Genomic DNA, 19,548 nt, shown 5'->3' with positions numbered 1-19,548 from the left:
TTGTGAGGGATGTGAATAGTTTAAATACCATTTGGAAACAGCTTGGAGAGTGAATTTGATTCTAGTGTGCTTTTTTTTATTACAAAATTATCGACTGATGTTGACACATTGGCGCACCAAATCCCTAGTATGTTTTTAGCACACAGATAGACAGATAGCCTGAGAGGCTTGGTGGGCGTCACTCCACCGTACAGGTGGGGAAGTCGTGTAAAGTGCCTTTTCCAAGGGCACAACATTGGGGCATGGTGAGTATCAAAGCCGGGACCTGTTGTTTCCTTTGCGCCACTGACTCCTCTTTTTTCATAGCTAGTCGTTATAGTCTTGTTAAACCTTAATGTTCTTGAAGATGACTATGTTTTCTCATCATTAACTTAAGGTATTATTAGAATGTTACCATATTTTTGAAAAGTCAATCAAGAGAGAAACCCACATCGAAAGTTTATTTCAACATTTAAACAAATAGTTTGGGGTATACTAACATAAGTTATAACAGACCTTAATAAAACAGACCTCCAAACACCGTCTGACCTTTTGGTACAGGTAGCTATCATAACACAAGACAATAAACTTTAGCAACTTGACAACACGTTATCAAATTTGTAGGGCAGCTAGTATCCAAGACACCCAATACGCCCCCTGAGAGTTGGCTGGCGAAAAAATACCCGTACAAAAAGGAATGAAGAAGTTACTGATTTAATCTGGGACAAAGCACGGTTTTAGATACAACAGTGGCCTTATATACTATAGTATTGACTGTTTCCTATTTCCCAGGTCCGCCTCCGTCTTATGGAGGTTATGAGAACCACACTCTTAGGAGAAGAACGGCACTGAAACTAATCGATTCTGATAAGGTCATAGTGCGTTGTACAAAATTATGTGACAGTCTTAGTAGTGGTTGTGGTAGAACCTGTCCACATCAGTCTGGTGCAGGAACGTCAGGAGGAGGAATGATCCTGAGACAACATCTTGTAAAACAGCAGGAATTCTAGGAAGAGTTTCTGTGATTTCCTGTCATCTTTAAGCACTTCTGGGGTAAACATTATACGCTCTATTTCCAAGATACGTTTCCTCACATCACTGTTGCTATGATGAACCCCTGTAGGTGGTTGTTGCACCCCAGCAAGTGGTTGTTGCACCCCTGTAGGTGGTTGTGGCTGGACTGAAAGGCTTGGACCTGGACAAAGAGAAATTACAGTACATTGAACATCTATTTCTCATATGCATGGTACAAAGCATCATTCTGATCACAAGGTGTAACATAGATGCCACTGTGGCCAGGAAGGTCACTAACATCCAGTTGGAAAAATCTGAGTAGAGTGAAATCATTCCTCAGCTAAATGACATCTTTTGCACCCCAAGCATTCCTCAGTAAGATAGTAACAGATACAGACAGCCAGGCATTGATTATGAACCAACTCACCAGGATTCCCATCAGCCAGGCTGGCATACGTCATGTCTCCTGAGGACTGTTGGGTTCTCCTCTTCACTCTCTCAGCTATGGGAGCAGGCAAAAGGAGCTCATTAGAAACAGTTACTGCAATAAAGGAACATTGGCATTTCACTTTCAGAACTACGTGTGCCTGCGAAGCTAGTGTGTTACACGGAAGGGCGGTTATACTGGCTATACAGATACAGAACGGACAAAACAAGCACTTTGTGTGGTTTTTCTTCAGCATTCTTGAGAAATTTCATATATAAGCCATCTTTAGAGCAGCCTACAAAGTAAAACGGTTAAAGGGGTAGGAGTGTAATTTCCCAAATTGTTAGGGACTGTATATTTATGGCACAATGTTAATTGTCAAGCAATATTCCTGTCTTCTTACCAGGACCTCCACATGCCTGAAGTAAGTGTTGATGAGAATCCTCCCAGTATCTGGACTTCAGTAGCTTCTCCTTAAGGTCAGCTGCCCTGATGAACTCCGCTTCGGACATCCTTAGGACTTTCTTGATCTGACTTGCCCAACGTCCGACATCTACAGAATCATCACCCTCTATTTCAAGTATAGAGTGGTGGAATTTCGGGATGACCTTTTCAACCAAAGTGGCCAGTCCTGATTGGTTAGATATGAGGACTGGCACGCCGGCAGCCATGGCCTGCAGACCGACCAGTCCGAAGGGTTCTGCACGGGAGGGCATGAGAACCAGGTGGGCCTGCTGCATCTGTCCGCAGATGTCTTCCTGAGTGCAGTGTGGGATAAGTGTGGGGATCAGTTTTTCTGAGTTGATGCGGGCTTTGAGAATGGACATAGTGGCCTGATATTCCTCCTCACTTGTATCACAAATCCGCCATAGGAACTTCTCCTGACTTGTTTCTGCCACCCTTACCAAGGACTTGGCTGCAAGGTCGTAACCTTTGACCCTCTCTACCTTGTTGACCCTACCGATGGACAGGATGACTTTCTGAGTGCTTTCCACATACTGGACAGTAAGTTGCTGGAATAACTTGGCTGGTTCGGGTAAGAAGAGGTAGTGGGTTGGTTTATTGTCTTCAGGAATTGCACAGAATGAGATTTTGAAGTGTCTATATATGTTGTGTCCCACAGAGAACACAACATCTGCCTTCTCTGCATCTTCTCTGATGGAGTCTTCCTTCCTCCCAATGCCCATGGCCTCCTCATCATTCTTGTACTTGTCTGTATCCTCTGGTATCGTCCCGATGACAAGAACGAGGCTTGCTTGGGGGAAGCGCTGCTCCTGAATGGCTGCTGCTGCTTTGCTGGTGACCCCAGCATGACCCACAATCCACCCTACATCCTGTGGGAGACTGGGATAGTGGGTTTTGTGGTCAAAGGTCAGCCAATCCAGACACGGTTCTCTTTCGTCTTCCTTACTGCAGGTTGGGAGGATGAGCTCCACTCCATCAGCCTCGGCAGCCTTCCTGTCCTCTTCTGTAGCCTGCAGAACTGTGCAGTAAACTTTCCTCCCCGCCCCTGTCAGGACCTGTGCTGCCTCCCGGTTGATGGCAGAGCTTTCACCTTCATATGTGGCGTATTTGTCGATGACCAACAAAACTGACCCGAGTTCTATTGATGCAAAACAAAATATTACATGTTATTACATTCAGGTTTGAATAGTTGTAATCTTTCACCAATGTAGTAGTCATAATTGCATCATTCATTTCCATGGCAAAAGGGATACTAGAATATTCAAACTCTACCCCCTGAAATGACTAAGGAATTTTAACCTGTCAACAGCTGACCTGACAACAACCTGCACGAGGTGAGTCAGGCCCCTACTAGAGTATGCTGCACCTGCATGGTCTCCAGGACTCACAAAATCTCAAACCAACAAACTTCAACGAATCCAGAAGCGGGCTTGCCACATTATCCTAGGGAACACATATTGCTCCTACTCTTCTGCACTTCAACGCCTCGGGCTAGGGTTAATGGAAAAAGGAGTCCAGTCCGATTGGCGGAAAAAGCAGTCCAGTCCGATTTTGGGGTGGAAAAAGCAGTCCGGTGGTTTCTACAAAATTTTACGAAAGACCATAGGCATATTTTCTTGTGTGTGTACTTCTAGTTTCTATGGGTACTTCAAGTTTCTATGAGTACTTAGAGTTTCTATGGGTACTTAGAGTTTCTATAACTATTTAGAGTTTGTATGGGAACTTGAATTAGCATATATGTGACTCACTATATGCCGCCTTAACCCGTAATTCAGGCAGCCTTGGGTGAGGAATAGCGGACAACTGATTTACACCTCTTGAGACCACCGAAAAGTAGTTTCTATACATACAGGTCACCTATCCACAATAAACAAAAGTTAATTATTAAGGGATTCTTTCTTACAATTGTACTTCCGGTACTTACATGCTTGTCGGTGTAATGCAAAGTCTGCCATACGTGGCTTTAGCAGGGGCCGGCTGGATGTTGGGCAGCTGGCAACCGTAAAGCGATTTAATCAGGCTACTTGCAAGCAGGATCGGCCCTGGAAATCTCGTCAGTTGACCGCTTCATCTTTTGACTAATTATTATTACTTATGATATTACTTATATGTAAGTAATAATCCGGAGGCATGATGATGATGATGATGTGTAAGTTACAGACTGTAAGTTCCCATGCAAACTCTAAGTACTCATAGAAACTCTAAGTTCCCATACAAACTCTAAGTACTCAAAGAAACTCTAAGTACCCATAGAAACTAGAAGTCCACACACAAGAAAAAATTGTGCCTATGGTCTTTCGTAAAATTTCGTAGAAACCACCGGACTGCTTTTTCCAACCCAGAATCGGACTGGACTACTTTTTCCGCCAATCGGACTGGACTCCTTTTTCCATTAACCCCTCGGGCTAGTGTCACTGTCAGAGAGAAGAGGACTACTGCGCCAGTAACTAAGTTCCGAATTAAGTAGAGACTGGTTTACCCACTAGACTACATATCACTGGCCGAGTAACTATAGAAACAGTCACAAACTGTCCAGCCCCATAACAACAAAACCAACAGATACATGTACAGAAACTCTCCTGTACTGTACATGTGCAATTTACTCAACAAACCTTGACAATGTTCAATATGTTAAAAGTGATTTGATTTGATTTTGATTTTTTTTTTTTGAAATTGCAACAGTGCAATACACGGGGAACAGAGGCAGCTGTTGCTGGTGTTGTGTCCCGCACATAGAAACGAATACTGGACAGACAATAGTCTCATTTTCATTTGAGTCTAGCGGGGAAAGTCTTGAATCAAAGTTACATTGGCAGGGAAAGACATGTTGTGCCTTCCCTGAATTACATTATTTTTTCCAGCAAACTGGTACACAGCACTACATGTATCTATTACACATTATGATATACATGTTTAAACCAATCAGAAATCACCATTTCTTATTTTTTATGATGCTGTTATGTCAGCATAAGAGGTCTCTATTTCATAAGTGGTCTTTATTTCATGAACCTTAAAAATTTCATAAGTGTTGTGTTGTAAAGGACCACTAGAACACGCCGGTGACCCCACAGCATATGGATCACACGTTCTGTTTGAATGACCACTGGTTACGCCAAACGGAACAGGTAAAAACCTCAAGTTTACTGCCAAATATTTATTTTATTACAATTTTCACATACATGGAAGGCATGGTGAAACAGCTGGACATAAGGACTGTAACCTTTTCAAGGCCCCCATGCCAACAAGGACTAGTTAGGTCATACAAGTACATAAGAGTACAATACAATATTATATACATGAAATTATATTATAATTGAATGAATATATTGAGTACCCTTAACAAGGCTGAGTAGCACGGCTGGTGGTACAGCCAGGAGACAGTATCCACAAACAAGGAATCTCTACACTGAAGCATTGGTTAAGCTATCTTTGCTGGGGTGTTACACCGAAGGGCGGTTTTACCGGCTATACAGATACAGAAGCTGGTGTGTAGTAGTTAAGGGCGGTTATACCGGCTATACAGATACAGAAGCTGGGGTGTTACACCGAAGGGCGGTTTTACCGGCTATACAGATACAGAAGCTGGTGTGTTACGCCGAAGAGCGGTTATACCGGCTATACAGATACAGAAGCTGGTGTGTTACGCCGAAGAGCGGTTATACCGGATATACAGATACAGAAGCTGGTGTGTTACGCCGAAGGGTGGTTACAGATACAGAAGCTGGGGTGTTACACCGAAGGGCAGTTTTACCGGCTATACCAATACAGATACAATGGACTGTGAAATGAACATACCTTTTGCAGAGATGTTGGAAACACCTTTCCTCTTGCCACTCATTTCTACAATCTTACATCAAATTGCTCTGAGAAAACAACATATTTCACAACGTTTAATGGTTACGAGGTATTTAAAAACAACATATTTCACCTTACAATGTTTAATGGTAGGTTTTCAAAGCCTAATATCAACAGCAAAGTTTGTACAATACAGACACTCCAGGGAGTGGCCAAAAAATGTGCATAATACCTGGAAGTGAAACTTAACTGTTGATTTTAAAACTTGCTTAACAGAAGTCTACATAAGAATAAACAATACATGTGTAGATGGACAACCTTTCACTGAATATTTTTTTGAAGATGTTGTACTACTACTTAGTACTAGTACTTAAAGCTAACATCAGCATCTGATAATACAAAATGGTCGCTTACCTTTTCTCAAGACAACCGTTTCCTTGACCATTAAAGATGGCGGCGTCTCTGGCTTCTGGTCCAAGTGAAATTGCACAATGAAAACTTAATACAGCCTCTCTCATTGGTCACTTCTGTCATGAACCTGTTGCTTACTGACTGGCACTTGTCACTTTTGGCTGATTATTTCATGGTAACCCTTTCCTTAATAAAAGTTACTTGCTGCATTGATTACCCAAATGCATCAGAGATTCCACCAACAGACGTCTGTTTTCTAAAACAATGATCTTCAAACAAATCTATTCTGCACCAATAAAAGACCCCCTTACTGAATACCTGAGTGTGCAGGATCCGTTACACCTGCATGAATGCACCTGTAAAGCCAAACACACCCTTTGAGGTGGTGCAGGGTAGAATTTCACAGGTGACAATGGCTCTTTCAATGTTGTGGTAGTGAGAGTATGTTGTACTTACTTGCTTTGAGCCAATAGCCTGACTGGCCTGTTTTTAGCCCACTACTAGTACGAGGTGATTTGTGGATGTGAATGAGGCTAAATTTTATACAGCTGCCGGGCCGGAATGAATAGTTTAGACATACATTTGTAAGTGGAGGGTTTATAGGCAATACCAACTGACCTGGCCGAGGAGTCTTAAGACCTTTTTAGCCAAGCAGTTAGAGAGTCGGCGTGTGGACAGGTGCCCGGGTTTGGTTGTGGGTTCGAACCCCGGCCCGGGACCAGTGGGGTTTTATCTGTTTCTACTCGCTCCTCCTGTTTCATGTACACATTTACCATGCAACAATTTGGAAAGTGCAATTTCTATTATTTTTTTAGCTGAGTGGTAATAGTCTTGGCAAACCTTTCTTCTTGAAGTCAGACTCTATGTTCTCATTGTTGATGACGCAGTAGTGAAAAGTCAATAAAAAGACAAATTCATATTAAAAGTTTGTTTGACATCTTTAATGGTGCAACAGAATATTACTATTAGTTTGGAGCCCGGAGGTATACTATTCTTGCTAAGTTATAAGAGATCTAAATAGAACATTACTTCCAAGTACCTTGATCTACATTCAAAGCTTCGTGTCAAACCTAAAAGTGCCGCTGCAATACCCTACAAAGCCACTAGAATGCCCAAATTCGAATTTACTAGTAACCTTCTTTTTCCACACTACAAGCAATCTACTAGCCTGGTATCCAGTCTGATTCGTGGTCGGGGCCGCAAGAGCTCTGGCCCGCCCGCCTCACATAAGCTTCCCGGTGTGTATTTCACGAGAGATTAATTAGCCCTCCACGAACATCGTGTTGGGGGAAACCAAATCCCCGAGCATACCGTCTCTGATTAGCGTAACACTCCTACCGGGACGGTCTGTTGCACTGGGCGGGGGAAGTTCTTAGAGGCCCCGAAGACACAACCTGCCTATTAAACACCCCAATACCCCCAATCACGATCAGACTGGATACCAGGCTAGCAATCTACAGAAAACTGTGAAAAAAATAATCTACTCTTATCCCCTCTAGTCACATTCCATCATAAAAATGACCACAGCAGCTCCAAAAAAGCAGCTATATCGCTGAAAACTATGCCAGATACTTACTCACATCTACATGTATAACTGTTATTAGTGTTAAGTCCCACTCAAAAAACCGAGCATCATCCACCATGTCCACAGCTCGAGATATCATACCATGTACCCCGCTGCAGTGGTACCATAACCGCTAGAGTACCCAAAATTGACCTTTACCTCCTCCCAACCTCAATATCCTACTTACCAAATATCATACATCCTCCCATGGCAGGGGCAGCGGCTCCGCCCCTACCCCTGCCTGATTACATGGCATCTTCTACTCTACGACCCGAGGAATATTAATATTCATGAGCTTGCCTTATTTGGCATGACCCCATTTCTGACTTGGGCGGCGAAGGGACGTCACCCTCCCCGCCGGCGACTCCGCCGCCGCCCGGTGACGAGCCCGTTAACGCGTTGGGGAGGCCGTGCGGGGCAAAGTCACCGAGTTAACACCTTCCCCGTGCTCGGCGGGATCCGCGCGCAGCCTCCAGCACACGCTAGCGCCCCGCCGACGCCCGCAGCGGCCTGCATCGCAAAAGTTCTCTTCCCGAGACGACGCCATGTTTGTTTTTATTTGTCACTGAATAGCCGACATGATTGGTTCCGATAGCTAGCGCATCTCATAAATATTAATGTAAAGTGCGTTGAAGATTTTCTCTGTGATACGTGATTGGCTGAGAGCGTGTCCCTGGAATCGGGTCGTAGAGTAGAAGATGCCATGTAATCAGGCAGGGGTAGGGGCGGAGAAGGAATTCGGAGCCGCTGCCCCTGCCATGGGAGGATGATATCATAAAGATACATGCACCACACCCAACTTATCACCGATTACAAAATCAGCAGCCCTGTACCTAAACACATAACCACTAAACCAGGCACATTTCTGTAGAAGAAGACACGGAGGGAAGAGATGAAGAAAGACTGAATGCGGCTACAGGACATTTCCACACGACTGTAGACGCAGAACACAGTGGATGATGATGATGAGAATGAAGGTAAGAAAAGCTGATCCAAATTTAACCAAACCAACTTCTTACGTCATGCGTACTTATGATCAAGTGGTGGTCAGTTTTCGGTGCGTAAGATGACCATGCCTCTGACCTCATGATGTGGCTAAAAAGTCCAAAATTCGGCTCAGAAATCCATACCAAATCCCACGTCACCAGCACGTGTCGAGTTGGAGATGTGTCGTTCGTCCGTCAGGTTGACGAGGAGATGTACACACAACCTCATGGGGTCAACAGCGGTCAGTGGCCCACGGTGACCTCCTCAGAACAGCGCATCTAAATGCAAAATTTCATGCACAGTATGAAACAACATAAACGGACCAAATGACTACTATATGCTGTACAGTACACATTAGAATTTTACAATAATACTATTGCTTATTAAAGTATTGTCACTTCATATTTTTGTTGGTAATACGACAAGAAATTGTTTTTATATACAGTCGCGTTGATCTGATGCTGTCACAAGTTCCAAATGCGGTCAGCTGTGGCCATGCGGTTTGTAACATGTTCGGTTTTGTACTGAAATTCTTCCGTATCTAAATTTTGTGGTCTCCGGCTTTTGAATACCATAAAAATAAAGATGGTGAACTTCACGGAGCTGAATAAAGAGGTATGTGGGAGAGATTTCTTACGTTATACTCATGTAGCATGCAGGGATCGTAAGTGGGGAGGGGGGCACTCACTGTACTAGTAGTCGTGCGAATACTTTTGTTGGTTAAAAAACTCTACAGCATTAAAATTGAAGGGATAATTGGAGAGGGATTCTAAGTTATACGTACGAATTATTACTGCCCGAGTGTAAAAACCTGTAACACTCGGGTCTGAGTAATTAATACAGTTGCAAAGTATGTGGTTACTTTATAACAAAAAAATTATGCATGTAGACTTTTCAATACTTTAATCCTTTCGTTCAAGTAAAATTTTTTATTATTGCATGGATGAAGATGAAATAATTGCTGTTGCTTTTGTCCTGGGTTAAAGTTGACTTGGTCTCTAGACATGTTTTGTGATAGCAAAAACTTCTCTCTCTCATGTTTTTTGTACCATGGTAACCTTACTGAACCGGCTATCCCCTGTTCCTGCCCCCCCCCTGCAGATCGTGCTGCTCCGTGGTGATGTGAAGCGAGCTCGGCTGCTGCTGATCCAGACTTTGTGTCGGAACATCCGCAAACTCAGGGGCAAGAAGTGAGTGGAACAGAGACTCGTAGGATGACCAATGATAGATGTGAACTACGTCAGATTCATAAGTCAGTGACTGCATGGATGAGTGCCTGAGTAGTAGCCTCAAGTCCTAACTTACACCTGAGTTACACCTCATCCCGTCCTGACTTGTTACACACCATGCATCTTGACTGTTACACCATACAAGATCTCTTTATTGGAAATCGCAGTGTTACCACTGAATTAAAACCAATTTACAATTCAAAGTAAGGAATCCATTAAAAGTTGATTACAAATGGACAAATTATACACAGACATTACAAAAATAGGCACGTTACTGTCCGTGCTGGTTTACAAGTCTAGTCATGTACGGCACACACGAGTTCAAGTACTGCTTCGTTCTGGCTTTCGGACCATGCATCTTGCATGGTGTAACAGGTCATTCGGTATAATGTAGCCAGCTGCCGCTGCACCGCGTGCCTGTGAAACTGGTGTGTTACGCTGAGGGACGGTTATACTAGCGATACCAATACAGATACAGATGTATCCTATTCAACTATACAAGTACATTGAGATAATGATTATATCCTAACATCTCTGTCCCCAGAGGAAACCCAGCACAACTGGCAAAGAACCAGCACCGTGCTGAAAAACTGCATGAAGACATCACAGTCCTGAAGGTGTGGATTCTATCAGGGTTTTACTACTACTAGTCCTTCATTTGACGGAATTTTGTCACCAATGCATGGACAAATATGTCTACTTGCAATCCAAACAAACTTATTATAAATACATGTACAAGGACAAGTCAAAAAGTTATTCCATTTTTATCAAAGCAGGTTCATTTTTATAGAATGAGTTGAAATTTGATGTAAGGGTAAACGCACGTACACTGTACATGTGAGACTCATTTTTTTATTTTTCAGCTTATTTTCCTCAGATTTGTATGAGTGACTTACATGAACTTGAAGTTCCCAGTTTCATGTGTTTCTCTTTCACTCCAGGGTTTGAAGCCTGATGATGTGACAAAAGCTGGGCTGTTTGCAGACTTGGATGAGCACAAAGTGTTGAGTGATGTAAGTTCATTTTTACACTCCCTACTTTGTTTGTTCTATGGGAGGATCTAAGGTAAGGTGTGTTCTGATGTGTTGTCACCCACATATATGTACTCTACAGCATTTTCCGCTGTCCCCTCAGGTGTTTTTCATCATGTATAAAGTTTTATGCCCATTGCCAGCAGTAGAAAAAAAGTCTTGTGTTGGCAAGTTTTGATAGGGTTGGTCTTGTACATGGAGACAGAATTATTTTTCTTCAACTAAGACTTGGGTGAATGGTAATATACACTGTTTATTCTATGCAGCCATCATCCTCCAGTAAAGAGAGAGCCATGGCCAGACTGATCAGCCACAAGGCACTGAGGAGTAGACTGGACACAGTCAGAGGTGAGTTGAGCTGTCCAATACCAAGTTTGAGAGATAACTAATATCTGTGCATCTTTATAAAACACTAACTTCGAGTCATTTTGCAGTATGTTTCCCTTCCAATATTTTATGGACTTTTAGAGTAAGAGCTTCAACTTCACTAGCTACACCTCATAGAGGAAGAAGAAGAAGAGATTAATAGCATGCATCTTTCTGGTACTTCTTCTAATAGCTTATACAATGTTTATGATCTTATCTAATTGACAATGATTTTCTATTTTTCTATAATTCATAAAAAAGATGTTTTGAACATATTACTGTTGAATATGTTGATCTTATACAGTATGTGAACTTTAAGTAACATCAATTACCTCAAACTTCCAGCCAAATTCAACATCATTCCAGACCAGAAAATTATCCCTGAAATTCAGATAACTGTCAAGGACAAACAACCAGAGAACAAAGCTACAAAAGCAGCAGATAAACCTGGACAGGCAGAAACAGAAAAAAGACCAGCAGAGAAAAAAGACAACACACAGACTGAGTCATCCATTGAAAAGGTTCAGCAAAGTAGTGATGGGGGGAGCAGTCCAAGTAGTGTTGGTGAGGCGGACAAATTTTGTCCAAGTAAGGATGAGGCAAAAGCATCAACAGAGCTTCCAAGCACTGCAGAAATCGTTGTAAGTACCGGAAACAAAACTAGTGACAGTGATGAGGAAGAAGAAGAAGAGAAAGAAGAAGAAGAAAGTGTAGAGGAAATGGAAGAGGATGATGATGATGATGTTGAAAGTGAAGTGGAAGAAATCCCCAGTCTGGAGACAGAATCTTCCATGGAAAGCAGAACTGAATCACAACTAAATCTTGAAAATCAAAGTAGAGAGAGCAACAACAAACAGACAGTAAACAGAACTGAAGCCACAGCTGTGAAAAGAAAGGGTCCCAGAAAAGCAGCCTGTGATGTAGAAGAAGAGGATGAAGAAGAGGAGCAGAAGGAGGAAACAACCGTTACTGAAGGAGATGACATGTTCCTTAGGGAAGGGGACCCAGATCCTGAGGAAGACTTGGAAGGAAGAAGGAGGAGTCTTGATTCAGGAGGGTCGTCAGAAAGAGCCCCCTTGGGGAGGGCACCTCCAGGGGAGTCTCTGTTCATCGGCAGTCTTGCTGGGAGAACACGGAACGTGAAGAAGGGGAAATTTGAGAAAAGGATGGGAAAACGGCCAACGGAAAGGTACAGTAGTGCATTTTCGTACAGTTACACAACATGATTCGTTCCCTGGTCCTCTTCATTATTCCCCGCTCCACACTCAACTCATGTCTTCATGGTCTGTGTTTGGAGAAAAAAAAATGGTATCCACTTTCTATTATTGGGTGAAACATATAATCATGTTAAATGTGTGCCTTGCAGCATGTTTTCTGTTTGTTCTTATTATCCACTATAACTGAAGAGTGTTGATTTTGCAGAGGGACCTCACACAAGTTTGCAACCAAAGGGAGAGCTCAGCATCCACCCAGAGTGCCAGGTATATAGCAAAGCTTATTATTTTCTGCCTAATCCTGTCATTTGAAATAAAGACTAAGCTCTAACTTCCAACAAGGGAATGAATTGGGACTTACCCAAATTTTTGACTGATTCCATCAACCCTGTCTACTCGAAAATTCCCAACAAAATTCAACAAAAGGCCCAGTTCATTCCCATGTTGGAAGTTAATGTTTAGTCTTAATTTCATAATGACTTGTACCAACGTTAACACAGATGAACTTTCATCCTAAATTCTGTCATTTGTCTTTTAAATCAATTGTAACACAACTTTACTCCTGGGAAAATTCAAACTCTACTAGTACTACTGGATAAATTACTGAGATAATATCCGGACGTTTTAGTGACATCCACCACTCTTCTTCAACATCACTAATAAACTAACAGAACTCCATAAGGCATATGTTTTTATTTTTTTATCTCTGTTCTTTATTGACTTGAGTATACAATACATGTGTACATAGATGATAAACCGTTACATCACATTCATCAAGTTCTGTCTGATTGAACAAATCTTTCACTTGATTACTCAATTAATTGTCTGTCTGATACCTTTACATTAATGGCAAAAGATACAACTTGAAGGGCATCATAATCATAGGATAGAATTAAAGCCATAAGGCATATGTTAGCAACTGGAAAAAATGGTTGAACGTAAAATAACTTTCTTTGCCCTGTGTTCCTCAGGTGGAGGTAGAGTAGTGAAGCCTTCTGAGTCGTCAGCACATCTCCACCCCTCCTGGATCGCCAAACGCAAGCAGAAGGAACAGGCTGGGCAGATCACTGCCTTCCAGGGGAAGAAGATCGTCTTTGATGACTGAGATGTTTCCATTGCAAAGATAGCAGCAGGAGATATTATATACTGTAGATTGATATGTCAAAGAAGGTTAGACATGCAGGTAGAACAACATGTGATACTACTGTCTTTCATCAATGACTGAGAATGTTAGCATTGCAAAGAGATAGCAGCAGGAGATATTTGCAGTGTAGATTGATATGTCGATGAAGGTTATACAATAGACATTCAAACAGGCCAAACCAATACAACATCAACATCCACTATATGATAAAACTGTGCATAATACGAATAGTATATTGCAGGTAGAACAATTTGGATATCACTATTTTTCATACTCATTGTGTATGACAGTGATTGACAGTGATGTTACTGTCATTTTCAGTCCCCTATGAAAGAGAGTAGATGGTATCTTAAATGCCTTAACGCCTCAAAGATTTATCTAGTTTCTTGATTTATTCTTATTAATACATTATGTAGTGTAGATTGATAATAAAGTTACTGTATTTCTTCTTTCATATCCAGATTCAACAGTTTATTATGATTTACATTGTGATACCAATCATTTTCTGTTACACCATTTTTAGTTCTCTGTACACTCTACAATTTGTAATTTGCATTGTGAGAATTGTCACATAAAGATGTGTTTCAATCTGCTTGTGGCATTTAGTCTCTTGACATCTGCCGTACATGTACATGTATGTTAGGCCACACCAATTTCATTTGATGTTTCTCAGATTTTTTTCAGAAAAAATATGAAGCGACAGGAAAAAAAACAGGCCAAGGCACCCTATGATAGCCAGAAATGTTACAATATGAGCCATGAAGTAAACATACCAGGCTGGTTTATAATGTAAACAAAGATTTTGAACTTTTAATGAAACAAAATTGCATTGTTAAATTGAAAAACTTTAACAACTAGGAAAAAAAGGACTTTCTTCAACTGTTGGAGCCAAAATATGCCTTTCATTGAGCATTTTGCAGTTGATTTAGAACAATATTTTTTTTGGACAGGGCAAATCCGAGAAACAAATTAAATCGATTAATACATATATATATATATATACCATGTATTGTCCTTTTGTGTTATAGCAGTCCAAGTCAGGTTTATGTACATGTAGATACATACACACAGGTTTCCCTATATACATACCTGGCACAATGTCAAGTACAGGAGCCTTGCCATGTGTACATAAGGTCCTGTGAGGTCCCTGGTGTGCAGGAGTACGCATGAAAAATTGATGGACGGAGTCTTACGCCCCGTAGGCACCCTGAGCCACCCACTCACACCGTTCTCCTGGGAGCCGAGCCTTGGCCGCTCTGTCGGCGCATCTGTTTCAATCTAGGCGGGCTGGTTATGGATGAACATGGAATACCGGATTGACTGGGAAAGGGTAGGACAATACATCTCAATAGTGGGTAGGGGAGGGTTGGTATTTTAACCTGCTAACGTGTGCCTAACCCTGTGACAAAGTGGCTACCTTAGCAGGCTGAGGGTTAAGAATGTATAAGTGTGTATGTGTGTGCTCCCTTCAAGTTATTAATGAACACGGAATACCGGATTGACTGGGAAAGGGTAGGACAATACATCTCAATAGTGGGTGGGGGAGTATTTTAACCTCCCTGCTGCCTAAATGGCTACCTTAGCAGGCTGAGGGTTAAGATTATGTACAAGTGTGTGTGCTCCCTTCAAGTTATTGATGAACTAGGGATACTGGCAAGACTGGGAAAGGGTAGGACAATACATCTCAATAGTGGGTGGGGGAGGGTTGGTATTTTAACCTCCCTGCTGCCTAAATTTCTACCTTAACAGGCTGAGGGTTAAGAATGTACAAGTGTGTATTCCCTTTAAGTTATTAATGAACATGTAGTACCAGATTGACTGGGAAAGGGTAGGACAATACATCTCAATATTGGGTAGGGGAGGGTTGGTATTTTAACCTTGCTGCCTAACAATGTGGCCAAGTGGTTACAATGTACATGCACCTTGGAAAGTTGATGGTTAAGATTGTACACAATAGTGTGTGTGCTCCCTTCAACTTATTAATGAACACGGAATACCGGAAAGACTGGGAAAGGGTAGGACAATACATCTCAATAGTGGGTGGGGGAGGGCTGGTATTTTAACCTCCCTCTTGCCTAACTCTGTGGTCAAATGGCTTCCGTAACAGGTTGAGAGTTATGACTGTGTACAAGTGTGTGCTCCCTTCAAGTTATCAATGAACACGGAATACCGGAAAGACTGGAAAAAGGGTAGGAGGAGGGTGGTGTTTTCAACTTTCTCCCAACTGCCTAACCCCATAGTTTGATACATGTCAATATTGGGAGATGGTGTTTTTTAACCCCCAGCTACCTGTGGCCAAATGGCTACCTTAGCAGGCTGAGAGCTACCCTATTGCGTGCTCCTTTCAAGTTATTAATGAACACAAAATACCGGATTACTTGGGAAAGGGTAGACCAATACGTCTCAATATTGAGAGTTAGACGGTGGAGATGCAGCCTATCCCTATACATGTACATCCCTACAAGCTGGTGTGTTATGCTGAAAGGCGGTTATACCGGCTATACAGATACAGATACAGATACATGTGTAGTTCAATACATCTCAATATTGGTATATGCTGAGTTGTATTTTAACCTACTCCCTGCTGCCTATTTTAACCTACTCACTGCTCCATAACCAATACAAATTCAGTGCCAAACGGCTACATTAGCATGTTGAAGGTTAAGCCTGTATTTGCACTTGCTCCCTTGAGTGCATCAGCTTTGAGCAGTGTTTTCATTCTTCCATTTTTACATGCAGCATGCTTCGTGGATGCATGAAACTAAATGGTCCCACTGAAAGAACTGGACTCATAAAAGACATATCTGTAAGCATTCCATGGGCTAAACAGCTTAGTCAGTATGTTTCCTTCCTGTTAAGAACTTGAATAAATAAAGGCTCAAACAAACCAAAAGTTGCATTGATGACAGTCATTCAGATAGAGGGTTAATACATCATACAAATTAAATATTACTATAGAAGCAACTGATAAGTTCTCAAAAGGGTAAAAAATTTCAGATAGCGTCTGCTATCTTTCATCAAACTAACAGATTACTATAGCTATATACAACCACACAATCTCAAGCGCACCTTTATTATTACCCAAGTATACTCTTATTTTATGTGAAGCATTTAATAGTACAAGAATATTCCATTAGTGCAAATATTAGTGCCAACCATCTGTGCGATGTTTAATGGTACCAGTGAGACTCCCCTGTGTTGTGTGTAGAGTCGCTCCATCCGTTGCTAATGCGGTTTCCCCAGTGAAGGCCTGTCTGTGTACATAATTGAATCTGGTGTTGTACGTTCACTATGAATCTCTGTCAGCATGGTAGGGCCCAGAGAAAAAATATTGTGTTTCTTGGGTTTCAAACCTGAAAAACCTAGGGTCCAGCTATGTAGAGATTGTCTTCTTTGTTTTATTTGAACTTGACTATTATTCTTTAGTCATGAGACGCTCAAATCGGCCTCCTGGCTACTTTTCTAGACTATAGGCTGAAGTGATCCAAGAAATATAATTTATCAATGTAAAACTGAATTGCCACAGGATCAAGTCTGTCTTAAGCAGCCATCCCTCAAGTTGCTTGAGGAGAAGGAAATATTAGCAATATTTCCCCCAACTTAATCAACGAAAATTTGCTTCAAGAAATCCCTCCAAAATCATTTAAATGTAGATATCAGATGGAAAATTTAATGAACTGTCCCGTGGTCGAGGGCAAAAAAAGAGTCGGCGGATTTTTGGTAGGGTCAGTCAGGAAACCAGAAACACTACAATTTTTTTTTCTGTCTAATGTCAGTATGTGCTACATAATTGGATCTTGTGTAGTGTGTTCAGCACGGATGACCCCCAGCATGTTAATGAATCAGACATGGACCTCTTCATCATCGTAGGTCATTTTTTATTGATGTCGGACTTCATTGCAGTAATGGCCTGGAATGTTCAACTTCCAGTCTCGGTCAGACATACGTGTACGTCCATGTCTTATACATGGCCTTTATTAGGAGGTGTAGTCTGGTATCCAGGCCTATTTTAGCTGCTGAATCTCTTTCATCCTCTCAGTAAGTAGAGAGAGAGAGAGAGGACGAAAGAGATTCGTCAGCTAAAGCAGGTTTGAATACCAGGCTATAGGAAATGATCTTCTCAATCTTATATTATACTTTGTATTCGTTTTTTTTTTTACATTTTTTTTGCTGACGTACATGTGTAATAAACAATACCAGCCGGATACCAGCCTTTGTAGCTTAAGCACGCTCTTTCTTTTCTGTGGCAGGGACGCGACCGAGAAAACTAAAAAGGCTGACATACAGGCCAAACCAATACAACATCAACATCCACTATATGATAAAACTGTGTATAGTACGAATAGTATATTGCATGAGGTCTTTTACATGTATACTTTTGACATACATGAAGTTGATTGACATATGTCTATGAATATGTTAATGATGATAGTGAATGAAGTGTTCTTGGAAACAGAAGTTCTGTAGTTTCCTACTTGACTGTACCTGTATATTTGAGACAATGACATCTATAATAGTAAATGACATATTTTCAGAATGTTGCTTTCCAGACTACTTACGCATATTTTAATTGTTTACATGAGTGTTTGTTTTTGTTTATTTGAATTTGCCATTGAATACAACAGAGAGGAAACAAAACAGATGATAGAAGCCGCCTTTACAGGTTATCGTCTCAGTAAATGATGTATGCACACTCATAATGAATGTGACTAGGATAATACAGTCATGGCAGTGGCAGTTCTTGAGTATAAAGATGAGGTTTGTATTCAGTAGTCCCCACCAGACTAACTAAGCACACTGAGAAATAGTCAAATTTAGCCAAATAGGAAGAATAATTTGCCAAGGGAAATAGGGTTTCCAGTGGGAATTTTACCCTTAACACAGGCTTTCTCTCCTGGCCAATTCTTCACTCCATTTTTGCCAAATTCCACTATCAACACCCCATTAGGGAGGCCTGGTGGATGCTATGTGTATTCTGTACTGTATCCTATACGGCATCGTAGCACCCTTGTGGAATATCGTTCTCAGTATATTATAAGGTATCAGTTGCAGAAAAGTGCATGGTGACACGAGGATGGTGCTCAATATGTGATGGCGTGTGCGAGAAAGCTTGAAATGTCAATGACTGTAACCGTGGCATATGGAGACTGTGTGTAACGTAAGCGTTATTGATGACATCTGGCTGTATTAGTGTATCAGTAGGCAGTCACTCAACAATATTGCACCAACGCAGTTTGGACCGACTCACAGGATGCAGAACATTGATGGTAATCATACGCAAAATTGGACTAGTTAAGGGTTGTAACTTTTAGAAGGATAGTCAAGGTTAGTCCGGGAACAAGGGACAGGGACAAACAACTTTTCTGGAGCGAACATAAAAGCTCGTCTGATTTGGTAAATTTTGTATTATATAACGATGTTGTCCAAATTTAAAAAAATAGGGCTCACAGGAATCGCCGACTGAGCCGCTTAGTCTGATAGCTGAAGAAGACTCAGAGATTTAGTCGAAAATTCCGGTGAGTCCATCTTTCTTAGTTGGGGAGCAGTTCAATTGTTCTGTATAACTTTTCAGCAAATTAACATCCCGTGATAGCAAGTAGTCAGCACATGGCCTGGGCACTAATTAGACGGGTAAGCAGTGTACTGGTAGTGTTCTATCTCGCTGTGGTTGCATGCCAGTTGTAGCTAGCCAGACAGCAGCCTCTGTGTGGATGCCAACGGAAGGTAATGTAACTGCATTACTATGGGCAAATGGGCTTTCACGTCAGGATCCCACCAGTCATCCACCTTAATTAGTTCTCGGTCAATCAGATGATTGCCTCCGCGAAGACCAGAAAAATGTCGGGGCACAAATTATCTGGTAGCGCGCCATGAAGGCAGAGCGCCGGAGACAGGGGGAAGGGGCTGCACATTCATCAAGGG

The 19,548-nt window shown here is 41.7% G+C and overlaps 2 protein-coding genes across 2 annotated transcripts; one reads left to right on the top strand and one right to left on the bottom strand.

Annotated features, from left to right (window-relative positions):
* Positions 1-885: 885 nt before the first annotated feature.
* LOC109482190 lies at positions 886-6,565 on the bottom strand. The gene is made up of 5 exons (XM_019784886.1): positions 6,548-6,565; positions 5,681-5,748; positions 1,824-3,023; positions 1,421-1,495; positions 886-953 (listed from the first exon to the last, which is right to left on the bottom strand). Exons 2-5 carry the CDS (start codon positions 5,721-5,723, stop codon positions 886-888), a joined length of 1,386 nt encoding a protein of 461 aa, XP_019640445.1. The 5' UTR covers positions 5,724-5,748; positions 6,548-6,565.
* A 2,534-nt stretch (positions 6,566-9,099) lies between these two features.
* LOC109482189 (serum response factor-binding protein 1-like) lies at positions 9,100-13,587 on the top strand. Its single transcript, XM_019784884.1, has 8 exons — positions 9,100-9,257; positions 9,744-9,832; positions 10,416-10,488; positions 10,813-10,884; positions 11,169-11,250; positions 11,614-12,457; positions 12,691-12,749; positions 13,454-13,587. Exons 1-8 carry the CDS (start codon positions 9,228-9,230, stop codon positions 13,585-13,587), a joined length of 1,383 nt encoding a protein of 460 aa, XP_019640443.1. The 5' UTR covers positions 9,100-9,227.
* Positions 13,588-19,548: the final 5,961 nt, after the last annotated feature.

This window comes from Branchiostoma belcheri, unplaced genomic scaffold, assembly GCF_001625305.1.
Source record: "Branchiostoma belcheri isolate BF01 breed outbred unplaced genomic scaffold, Haploidv18h27 scaffold6, whole genome shotgun sequence".
Taxonomy (NCBI): Eukaryota; Metazoa; Chordata; class Leptocardii; order Amphioxiformes; family Branchiostomatidae; genus Branchiostoma; species Branchiostoma belcheri.
Note: the sequence above shows the minus strand (reverse complement) of the source record. Positions and strands in the feature narration are given on the sequence as shown.